The sequence below is a fragment of the Austrofundulus limnaeus genome, unplaced genomic scaffold (genome assembly GCF_001266775.1).
Source record: "Austrofundulus limnaeus strain Quisiro unplaced genomic scaffold, Austrofundulus_limnaeus-1.0 Scaffold1, whole genome shotgun sequence".
Lineage (NCBI taxonomy): Eukaryota > Metazoa > Chordata > Actinopteri > Cyprinodontiformes > Rivulidae > Austrofundulus > Austrofundulus limnaeus.
Genome location: NW_013952403.1, coordinates 7713133 through 7725174, shown reverse-complemented (window position 1 = coordinate 7725174; position 12042 = coordinate 7713133). Strand labels below are relative to the sequence as shown.

The 12042-nt window shown below is 37.5% G+C and overlaps 2 protein-coding genes across 2 annotated transcripts in view; both read left to right on the top strand.

Moving 5' to 3' along the window:
• The window catches only part of klb (klotho beta), a 10127-nt gene extending 2363 nt beyond the window's left edge, over window positions 1-7764 (top strand). The window contains exons 2-6 of the mRNA XM_014007898.1: window positions 1459-1972; window positions 2064-2332; window positions 3058-3314; window positions 4354-5282; window positions 6553-7764. Coding sequence (XP_013863352.1) covers window positions 1459-1972; window positions 2064-2332; window positions 3058-3314; window positions 4354-5282; window positions 6553-6974 — 2391 coding nt within the window. The 3' untranslated portion in view covers window positions 6975-7764. The remainder of the gene's footprint in view (window positions 1-1458; window positions 1973-2063; window positions 2333-3057; window positions 3315-4353; window positions 5283-6552) is intronic.
• A 319-nt stretch (window positions 7765-8083) lies between these two features.
• Window positions 8084-12042, top strand: part of LOC106517165 (ubiquitin-conjugating enzyme E2 K) — a 6485-nt gene continuing 2526 nt past the window's right edge. Inside the window, exons 1-5 of the mRNA XM_014007887.1 lie at window positions 8084-8440; window positions 9001-9094; window positions 9240-9298; window positions 9398-9480; window positions 11098-11197. Coding sequence (XP_013863341.1) covers window positions 8378-8440; window positions 9001-9094; window positions 9240-9298; window positions 9398-9480; window positions 11098-11197 — 399 coding nt within the window. The 5' untranslated portion in view covers window positions 8084-8377. The remainder of the gene's footprint in view (window positions 8441-9000; window positions 9095-9239; window positions 9299-9397; window positions 9481-11097; window positions 11198-12042) is intronic.

Below are 12042 nucleotides of genomic sequence, written 5' to 3'. Positions count from 1 at the left end.
GTGTGTGTGTGTGTGTGTGTGTGTGTGTGTGTGTGTGTGTGTGTGTGTGTGTGTGTGTGTGTGTGTGCGCGTGCACACACACATCTCTAAAATCAACAGAAAAACCTGACAATTCTGGAAAATGTGCAGGAACCTCTAAAAATATTAGGCCACAAGTTAGTACATTTTATTAAATTACACTCAGACACACACTGTGCAAACTTTGAACTCATACAGCTTTATCATTTTATGATGGTCAATGAATGTTTATGTGTTCCTAAAGCTCAGGACTCAGATCAGTGAAGTAAACACAGATCACATCAGCCCTCCAATAAGTTCTTAGTTAAACCAACAACCGTTCTGCATAAAGCTTCTCCAAACAAAACACCATATATCTCTGCTCTCTTGGTATTTTATCTCCTTGATGACTGGTTGGCTATATTTCTATTGACAGGTTTGTGATAAGTTAACAGGACACTTGCAGAGACGCTGAGGTCAAAGTCCACCACATCAGCACTTTTGTGTGTGTCAGGAAGTCAGGGAGATACGCCTCATTAATAATCACTTATGTTTATGCAGTCAAGCACAGATGGTAGGCTCACAGCTAACGCWGAGAGGATGGAGCAAGTAAATAATGATTTCCTGCTCAAACGTGAAAAGTCTCATTAATGCTCTTTTACTGCACTTTTCCGTTTCCACAATCAATTATTTTACTCACCGAACATTTCAGTGTAAATATCTGGCAGAGCATCAGTCCCAATGCAACATTTTGGCTTAAAACTTTGCCTATATTGGTTAAAGTCAATGTCATCTKCCTGTTAGTAAAATATCTCATRAATAACTGAAAAACCTTTAATAAAAGTCACTGAAAGTAATTGTTGGATTCACATTAAATACATATTGACTTATTTTTAGTCAACTATGTTTACTGGTTTTGGCAGTGTCACAGCAATAAATATTAATGTTATATACAATTTTTCTTTAATTGTGGCACAAAATTAGCACAAAAAGTAAGGAAATTTGTGTTTATTATATTTAACTAAAATCTTAGCTTCWCTGACATCTAAATCACAAATTTCTTAGTACTAATGATAAAAAATTTGCTAAAAATATAGTGGAAGCTAATGCTAAGTTGCTAATATTTAACAAATGGCAACTGGACTAATGTGAATTCAGTTCCCCTCTCTATTCCCCTTGTTCAGACATTTAGGTACTTGTACCAGTTTTACAGTCAATAACTAAATTTCAACACAGATATCAAAGAATTAATCTACCAAACTTCCTTACTTTTTGTGCTAAGTACACCACAGTGGTACTGGTACTCTTCAGTGTGTAATAGAACTGCAAAACTGATGTGGTTAAAATGAATATAGCCACATGCAATTCCTTTTATGAAAGAAATTTTCCTAGAGGAACAGGTAGTAATCACAGAGCAGTTCTGTAAAACCATAATGTTTTGCTTGGTACCGTGTTTTTTAGGCCCACGCCAAAGCATGGCAGACCTACAACAGCCACTTCCGTCCAACTCAGAGGGGGAAAGTATCCATCGTTTTAGGTTCCCACTGGGTTGAACCTCAGAAAGGCCAAGCCACCTCTGCCAATGTTACACTTTGTCAGCAGTCTATGGAAGCAGTCCTTGGCTGGTTCGCCAACCCCATCTTTGGTGAGGGAGACTACCCGGTCTCTCTGAAGTTGAAGCACGCATCTCTCATGCCCACGTTCACCCCCGAGGAGAAGCTCTGGGTACAGAAAACAGCAGACTTCTTCGCTTTGTCTTTCGGACCAAACAATTTTCGACTGGGCAGGAACCTCGTCCATAACGGGCAGACTATCACTCCAGACCTGCGACGCCTCCTGAGCTGGATAAAACTGGAGTATGGGAACCTGAGCGTGCTGGTGGCTGAAGGAGGCTGGTACTCTGATTCCAGTGTGGGAAGGGAAGACACAGTGGCCATTTATACTATGAAGCTTTTTATCAACCAAGTCTTACAGGGTAAGTGGACATCCAGTAAATTCTAAAATGTTAAATAATTCAATTAAAGTATAATGAAACAAACAGAAAAGTCTCTTTATTTATTTTGTAGCTGTCAAACTCGATGGTGTGCAGGTGTTTGGATACACAGCCTGGACATTGGTGGATGGGTTTGAGTGGAATTATGACTACAGTATTAGACGTGGCCTTTTCTATATTGACTTCAATCAACCAAACAGAACCAGGATCCCTAAAACCACTGCACAATACTACAGGCAGGTCATCACTGACAATGGTTTCCCCTCTGATGAATCCTGCATCGAGGTCAAAAGTAATTTTCCCTGCAAATTTCACTGGGGTATCGCAGACTCTATTATGCAGGTAAGATTCAAAAATAATTAGAGCCTGAAACAATAAGAGCTTACATTATTTGCATTAAACAAATGCTGTGACAGCATTCACATTGTTTTCTAACATTATGGCTATGACCTCTAGGTTTTCTACTTTTTGAATTATAATCATTCAAAGAAATACACTGATTTATTTTAAATAAATGAAAAGCTTTAACTTTACGCTACTGTTTGATATACAGTATTTAGCTTCAGCAACTGCAGCTAATTTTAGCTTTTAACAATAGTTTTGCTCACTTAAAATTTTAGCTGCAATTACATTTAGCTTTTAGATACAGTTGTRCTAAATGTAACTTGTAGCAACAGTTTTACTAGTTTTAGATTTTACCAACTTCTTTGCTATATTTATCTTTAGGCTATTTGTAATTTTAGTTTTTAGCCCCAGTTTTGCTAGTTTTAACTTTTAGCTGCTGTTATGCTAAATTTAGCTTTAAGCTACTGTTTTGCTAACTTTGGCTTTTAGCACTAGTTTTGCTCACTTATGTTGTCAGTTAATTTTAGTTTAGCTAATCTTATCTTTTAGTTACAGTTGTTTGAATTTTTTTTAATTTTAGCATATGTAGCCTACTGCTTCTTTTACCTTAATTTATTTTCAGCATTTTCAGTATTTGAACCAAACCATACAATACTCTGCATTCACACAGCATTATTTTGCTATTAAGCAAATTTCTCTGGCTGATTTTGTTCGTTTTGCAGGTGCGCTTCTTCCCTTTCTCCCCACAGTTTACTGACCCTCATGTATACAGCTGGAACCTGACAGGAGACGGATCGCTGCGTCCGGTCCCTGGGGTGAAGCTCCACACCAGACCAGCTCAGTGCACTGATTATTTGGCTATCCGAAGTCATCTTCGCCTGTTTGCATCCACTGGAGCGACTCATTACCTCTTCGCTCTAAACTGGTCTTTGATTTTACCCCAAGGAAACCGCTCGAGTGTGAACACTGAAGTTCTGAGGTAGAAACACACAAACACGACTCTCTCAAAACTGGACAAGATCCAGAYAAACTGGATTGATTTCAGCCTGTAAATATTTATTTTAATGCTATAAAGCAACCTGGTTTCTAACAGAGACTCAAATAAAAGAGATAGTTCATTTGTTTTGAAGTGGAGTTTTGTGGCATAATGATGAACAGTTAGACTATTATCTTACCGACTGTAGATAGCTTTATGAGTAGTCTTCTATGGAAGTAATATTTAATTCTGACCAAAGTGACAATGACAAGGTTTAGGCAGCGAGGTGGACCCAAATGCAGGCAGGCAAGGCAAGGCTCAAAATAAAATAAARTTTATTAAACAAAAAGCCAACGTGGTGGCAAAAACTTCCAAAAAACAGGAATCCAGGCAAGAGCAGGAAACATGGAGCTGAACCAAACATGGATTAACAATGAGCGGACGAGGAAGTGAAAGAGATGAACCAGTTACGTAGAAACTGGGATGAGTGGAAGTGGAAACAGTTGAGTGATTACCAAGAGCAGACAGGTGTGAAAGAACCTAGAAGGAACCAGAATGGGCATGAAAGACACAAGACAAACACCAGAGGGAGGCACAGGACAACCAGAAGACACACACAGATCCTCACAGTTAATGGTCAATCTGAGTGCATTTCATGGTGGTTCATGATCACACTCTTTTATATACCTTTAAAGTGCCAACAATTTCACTTAATGCAGTTAATCCAGAAGGAATGTTATGATTTTTACTGCAGAAATTCTCAAAGTTACACAAAAAGTGCTACAGTTATATTTGCAAATAACCAATAAAATTAGATTAAATTTTGTTTTAAGACAGTACCAGACCGTTTTGGTCTTGCATAGTCAAACTATAGTCATAAATTCAACAGTTTGAGCTATCTACAACAGGTAAGATATTATTTGTTCATATCCATTATACAAAACTCCTCCTAAAATGATATAAATGGATGCGTTAAATAAATATTCTCTTTATGTTATTTATATTTTCTCTGCAAATAACACCTTCTTCTATACTTTGAAAGGTACTACCGCTGTTTTCTTATGGAACTCAAGAAACTGGACCTAGAGGCTGTGGTGGTTATGTACTACCCAACACACAAAGCTCCAAATATGGGCCTGCCAGAACTGGTGCAAGCCTCTGGGGGTTGGCTAACATACAACGCCGTGGAAGCATTTGAAGAATATGCAGCTCTTTGCTACCAGGAGCTGGGTACCTGGGTTCGATACTGGATAACCATCAATGAGCCAAACAGACTGATAGATGTTTATCCTAACGCAACAGAGAGGCATCAAGCAGCTCATAACCTCCTACTGGCTCATGGAAAAGCCTGGAGGCTGCACGAGAGGGAGTACAGTGAACAGAAAGCTTTGATATCCCTTGCATTACATGCTGACTGGGCCAAACCTGCCAACCCGTTCCTAGAATCTCACACATTGGCAGCAGAAAGATTCCTTCTATTTGAAATTGGACGYTTCTTAGACCCCCTGCTGGGGTCTAGACACGAGGGGAAACAGAGGAAASGGACATACCCACCTGAGATGAAGGCATACTTGGAGGAAAGAGCTAGAATATTGCACCTCCCTGGGTCGCCTCTCCCTAATTTCACTGATGCTGAGAAAAAAGAGCTGAGAGGAGCATTGAGTTTTATCGCCCTGAGTCATTTTACAACCCGTTTAGTTTCTCCTCTGCCCCCGGCACAGGCCACTTTTCAGAAGAAACACGCCCCCGATCACGACTGCTTGATGCTCCGTGACCCCACCTGGCCTTCCTCCAGCGAGCGGCAGGCTCTGGTCCCCTGGGGCTTACGAAAGATGTTGAACTGGGTGAGCCAGCGTTATGGAAAAACTCTGCCTGTCATCATCACAGGAAGTGGGATTGATGATCCAGCTCCTGTTCAGGATAAACTCAGACAGCACTACCTCAAGAGTTACCTACAGGAGGCACTCAAAGGTAAGGGTGCACAAAGTGTGTTGTGTAATCATACAAGAGTAGTTACAGAAAGGCAATACAAGTTTAACTGTCTTACAGCTTCCTACAGTAAAACTGTTTTAATAAGGCCTGAGAATTATAAAAGCATAAAAGAAGGGAGAGGTAAATAATGAAAAGCAGTTCTGCTCAGAGTTTTCAAGTTTTACCTGCCTGGACTATGGCAGGCCAGTATAATATATAATCAAACTAGGCTCACAGCTATTCTTCTTCAGAATGATGTTTCTACAAGTAAAAACATCTCAAATTACATATGTGCTAGTAAAAACTATAGTTCAAATTTCAAATAAATCAAAAAGGTTTAACACTTAATAGCTTGACTGGATATGCAGATACTGTAACCATAAACCAAACAGATCAGCTACACAAAGCGCCACCTGTCCTGTAATAAACTTTTCATTTCTTAGATGACATTTTTCCTAGAACAAATGACGTCGGTTTTTCCATTATTGAGCATTCAACGTCAAGTATGTTCCTCCAATTTAAAGAAAACACTGAGGATGTCCTGAAACAGAAAACTTAATGGGAAAACATGGTTTAGATTATGAGATTGATTTAACCTGTTTTGTGTCAAAATTACATTCCATCAAAGGCTCAATAAATATTTTTTTTTAATTTGTAGTGACACTGTTGCTACTCTTTATTCTAACTGCAGATGTTTGAAATAACATTTTATCGTTACATTTTAAATACCCTTAATTATATTGGTTTACATTATTTTTGCATGTTACAAAATCTGTCAGGGATGTTTGTGAAAGTTCTTTTGGATATCTAAAAAAAGATTAGTAACTATGGAATTAGATATCTAAAGTTTTAATTTCTCCATTTAATTAAGAATAATTTTTTTAGATATCCACAGTGTTTATTCTAAATTAAAATAATGTACTTACACTACTTAGAGCTTAAGTCCTATATGCATATATGTAAAAATGATTTTATTTGTTAAATTTTTTTAAGATTTCTGAAACATAGATTTTGAATTGAACACATTTTCTGGATAGCTGAAATATTAACTTTTACTAGGAAAATTGAAATGTGAGAATTTGATTTGAAGACCTTATCTGATAAATTGGCATGCCATATTTTTTTGTAAACATGTTTTTTTCTTACATGAGTCATCACGTATAAAAAAAATTGAGTGTTAAGTAATTTCTCCTGTTGTAGAATAAGAAAATGTCACTTGACGACTGATGAWCAATCTTCTTTTTCATTCTCACTTTCATTTGTTTTTTAGCTTACCATCTTGATCGAGTCAACCTGCAGGGGTTCTATGTGTGGCGGCTCCAAGACAGACCTTCCCCCTTGTTTGGCCTCTTTACCTCAACACAGCACCAATCCAAAGCCAAGGCCTCTGTTGCAACGTACAAGGAGATCATTACACTTAATGGCTTCCCCACTAATAACAAGACATGGCCATGCAGCGCTAAGCTGCCCAACGCTTGCTCTACATGTGCATGGATGCACAAGAACAAAGTGAAGCTGGTTTTTGGAGGCTGCGTCCTCATTACGTCTGTCACGTTGGCTGCGCTTGTTGTCTTTTTTGTCACCAACAAGAGAAATCGAAGACGAGACAGAAGGAGGCAGAGGAGCAAGCAGAACTGGAGATCGAGAAAAGGAATACCACCGTTGTCTTTATGTCCACCTGTTAAGTGTTAGAGCAGCAGGAATGACTCAGTGATGTGTAGCAGAAGCATGTGGCTTCATGACGGAGATTTACCTGAAATCACTGTCAACTGAAAATATTTTCTTTCAGCAATGTGCCACATTAAACATTCTAAAACATTTAGACATTTTAGTGATCACAAAATAGCAATGGTTATGGCAAATGCATTTCACTGCTCACTTATTGCTGTTTTACAAACCTTGAGAAAAAATATGGGGTACACAGAATGTTATAAAAGAGAGAAGGCAGGAGGATCTTATTGTTGAAAGTGCCTGAAAGCTTTAGTAAAAAGAACATGCCTTCATTTTAGCATTAATGCAAAGTTACCAATGATGACATTCTGTGTAACTGTGATATTGTTTAGGTTCATTCTAACTGTGGATGGTATCAGTTTTTTGTAAAGTGTAAGTAATCTCAACTTAGTCAAACATGCATGGAACAATTGCCTCGCTTTAACTCTCTTTTTATAGGACAATAATGCCACCTAGTGACACCATGTGCAGCAGTCATGGAACAAAGAAATTCTTCCAGTCTGCACCATACCAGGCTCATCATGACGTGTAAATAAACATTGTTATTACAGGACTGTCTTCAGTACAACTAAACATACCAAATGCACATCTATTTATATCTGTAAAGAATTAGATGCTTATCTTGTCTTGCCTCAAGATTGTATCTTAAAAGCATGTAATTGTTGTGAAATGTATATAAACAGATGTAGCACGTTTTATTGGGATCATGCAATGTAAAACTGCTACTAAATAAATATTTGTGTAGAAATGACAGAAATGTTCTGAGTTTTTATGGAACTGCATGAGACACAAACACTGTGACCCCTTTACTAGAACACTGTTACTACAGTAAAACATTTTCTTTAAAAAAACGAAACCACGTGATATTGATGATCATTAATATTATTTTATTCGCCATGATTTTGCCTTGATTACACTTTTGTTTTGTGGAATGTTTATAGACAACAACAACAACAACAACAACAACAACAACAACAACAACAACAACAACAATAATAATAATAATAATAATAATAATAATAATACATTGAACGCTGATCAACCAATGGGATGAGGCGTTCAGGGTAGCTCGGATCACATGACCTCATCTCCAGACTGCATGCAGTTTGGTATTAAAATGTTTTCTGTACCAACCATTGTGTTGTTGCGCATTTGACATGAAAGCTACACGTTGAGCCGTTTTTCTGTTCCGAATCGAACCTCTCGTCAAGAACCGGGGACGAACGAGACGAAGAGCGAACGACCTCGCAGCTGTTATTTTTGGCTCTGTTTTTTAAAAGTGAAGCTAACATTCGCGTCGCGAGCTGGTCGGACGGACGGGACGGCGAACGAGGCCGCAGCCGGACGGGAACACGGGTTGAGCCATGGCCAACATCGCAGTTCAGAGGATAAAACGGGAATTCAAGGAAGTCCTTAAAAGCGAAGAGGTTGGTCGCCATGCTGGCCACTCTCTAGAGGTGGCTGTTGTTGGTTCTTCTTGTTGTGTTTGAATGAGAGTGACGCGTCGATGGCTCAGCATGAAGCTGCTGCTAGCATTAGCTAACTCCGATAGGGTTGTTGTGTTCACAAACAGCTACCAACCCTGGCTAACAGTGTGCCAGTAGGTTTAGATAACGTAACTGTTGCTTGAGCGCAGGTCGTCATATTATGGACATTTTAGAGGAATTAAACGAGCTATGGTTTATTTGGATGCTACGTTTAGTTAGCTGCTAACATAGGCAGTTTTGGTCTGGAGTTCTTGCCCCCCTCTGTCATCTCCACTCTCTGCACTCACGTGAACGTGTCTGCATACACTCGTGAGCATACTTAGAAGTATTGATTTCACCTAGATCTTTAAGTTTTAGCTAGATGAGGTCAACTTTTTCTAATCTTGCGCAAGTTTGGAGCTTATCCCTCAGAGGCAGATTGGTGCTTGACAGCACCTTATTACCTGAATGCTAACATTCTGTCCAAGTGACAGTATTTCTCCACTTTTCTCCTATTTCAGACGAGCAAAAATCAGATAAAAGTAGACTTGGTGGATGAGAACTTCACAGAACTTAAAGGGGAGATAGCAGGGCCCCCTGACACGCCATATGAAGGTAAGGGACACGTGGTTGCACAAACCAAAATACAATTTTAGTTTTCTAATCATGSAAAGCAAAACAATACTCAACATTTTGTTCAGCAGACTTGAAGTCTTCCTGTCAAAATTTTCCCCAAAATGTTATAATTATTTCTGTGCAGGTGGTAGATATCAACTAGAAATTAAGATTCCAGAAACGTATCCATTCAATCCACCCAAGGTAAGGATTATTTTTCTTTATAAAGTTTTTTAATCCTTTTGAYTTAAGGAACTGTTCTCATTATGCTAATCCACAAATTGTGCCTTTTTAATATCTCAGGTGCGGTTTATCACAAAAATCTGGCATCCAAATATCAGCTCAGTCACAGGTGCAATATGTCTGGACATCCTTAAAGATCAGTGGTGAGTAAATGAATACCAGCGTTGATTTTCCCACTCTGTACAAGACTGAAATTCATACATTGAATCTCAGAGTTTTTCTTTGTTTTCTTTGGTTTCCACTGTAATAGTTTGATTCTTATTTTCCACCATCGTATACCTAATTAAAAAACTGTTTTATAGATTTGTTATGAATTTGACAGTCATGACCTTCATTCTTTTTAGGTTTTAGTGTCATTTATTGGTGAGCTTTAATCTAAGAATTGTAAAATGTTGGCATAGCTTAGTGACTGCAAGTTCTTTAGTTAAGTCAAAAGAAACAACTGTTCAAACAACTGGACAAGCTCTTATACACGATAAAGATGAGAAAATAATAAAACGATGAGGTTAAATGAGTTCCTGTGACTGAGGTAAGAAAATGACTTCAGAAAGTGTAGTGTCAGATTTGTGCACAATGATTTAGAGCTATTAACTGAATGATCATAAAAGTGACCAAAGTTATTTTGAACTTCTAACATCTRTTAAAGAATAGCAGTTACAGCTGAGCTTTTTAAACTGATTTTAAAGAAATAATAAGWTAATGCTACAATTTGATTCCCTGACCATTCTGGWATCATGAGCCGTTCCAGRTATATGGCTTKATTTGTCTTGCTAATCGGGATGTCCCCTAGAAAATTGATCTTAATCCTATTTTTATTTTACTCTAATGAGGATTTTTAAGTGTAATTTGAAGGAGGAAACCTTAAACCATTTTAGGATATAGGGATTTCACTTCTAGTATTAAAAATAGCTTAGCAATAAAAGTATGAAATTTTTATTTAGGGCTTTGTTGTTCAGAATAATTGTTAGTTGTTGGTACTGCAGAAAAATGTGACTATTTCTACCAATGCCTATATCTCACCACTACTTGTAGCCTAATCCTCAGTTTTATGATGAGTCATATTTGTTATCCAAGAAGTTTTATGTTTAATCTTATCAATGGGAGGTGACGGGAAGAGTCTCAAAGAGAGACACGGACCTAATCTACACCCTCAAACAGAGCAAAGGGATCCCTAATGGTATGGGTAGAAAATAAGTACTTTTGGTAAATGCCACATGTGTTCCAGGCACTTGCCCTCTAATTGAGAATATGATAAAAACAAACCAGTACTTATTGAACTCTCAAATGCACTGTAACCTTTGTAAAGAGGGCTGCGATCTTTCTACAGTGTCCCTCTTTACATAATTTTTATTGAGTTGCTTATTGCGTATGATCATTCTGTTATTAAAGAGTTTACTCTTTTTTTTTCTTACATAACACTAATTTATGAACATAAGTGTAGTTAAATATCCTACTGTCATATCCAGCTTTATTAACGGATGCCTTTCCTCTAGAGCTAAAAACAGACRTCACTCAGTATTTCTATTGCAATTCAAGGGAGTCCAACTGCACATGTTACTGTGTGCTCCAAAATAAATCTTCTCTGAACGTTACCAGCATTCCTCCTTTGTTTCATAAGAAGGAGAATCAAATGGGCTTGTTTGGTGTTAAACACCACAAAACACGAGTAAACGGTTATTGCCAGTATGGAAGCTTAGTTTATACTTTTTTTTCTTGCTTTCTGTGCTCTTTAACCTTCCACTCTTAACTTGTTGTTTCAGGGCAGCAGCCATGACACTGAGGACGGTTCTTTTGTCATTACAAGCCTTACTGGCAGCGGCAGAACCAGACGATCCACAGGATGCAGTGGTAGCCAATCAGGTTTGTGTGCATGTCTGTTTATGCTTTCACATTTGTTTTATGAAGTCTTTCTGTTGTTTTTATTAATGATTCATCACGGCTCAATATTGTTACAAAATATTGGAAATTAGTCATCATAAAGGTCAAAACTGGTAAATCACTAGGTACTGGTTGTCAAATCATACATTGTATTTGTGCTATGATTTAGAGAAAACACAACTACCTATGAAATAATTGTCAGATGAATTAACAATACAAAATATTACTTGATCAGTGCACTTTACATTCATTTCTTTAGTGTGTAAGTAAAATCATAAGTACCATAAGTAATATGTTCATATGATCTCAGTGCTACACAGATTTGCTTTACTTAACCAGCAAAAGTTCTGTGATACTTTTACATCCCAGACCTAAAACATAGCTGAAGTTCAAGTGATGTCCCTGAAAAATTTTGTTAAAAATGCTTCAGTCTCTATACTTATTATTTCCTACCTGTCATAAATAATAATAATAATAATAATAAATATTCACCAGTCAACATGACAGTTAGAAAATGTTCACTGCATACTTGGTGATACTTTAGGATGACTTGTCTCTACTGATGTTGGCTAATGGTAACCATCTTCTCAGTAGGTCAGGTATGTCTACTAAAAATGTAATAATAGTCAAATATATAATATTATTTTGCACTGTGTGGATATTGCATAAATCATAAATCATTATTTAATAATTTGGGCTAAATTGTAGCATGATTCAGCAGAGTGCTATACACTGTATAGTACCATATGCTACAGAAGCTAATATTTAACTAATTCAATAATTAACAGTTAGGGGTGTAAGAAAATATCGATACACTGAAATATCGC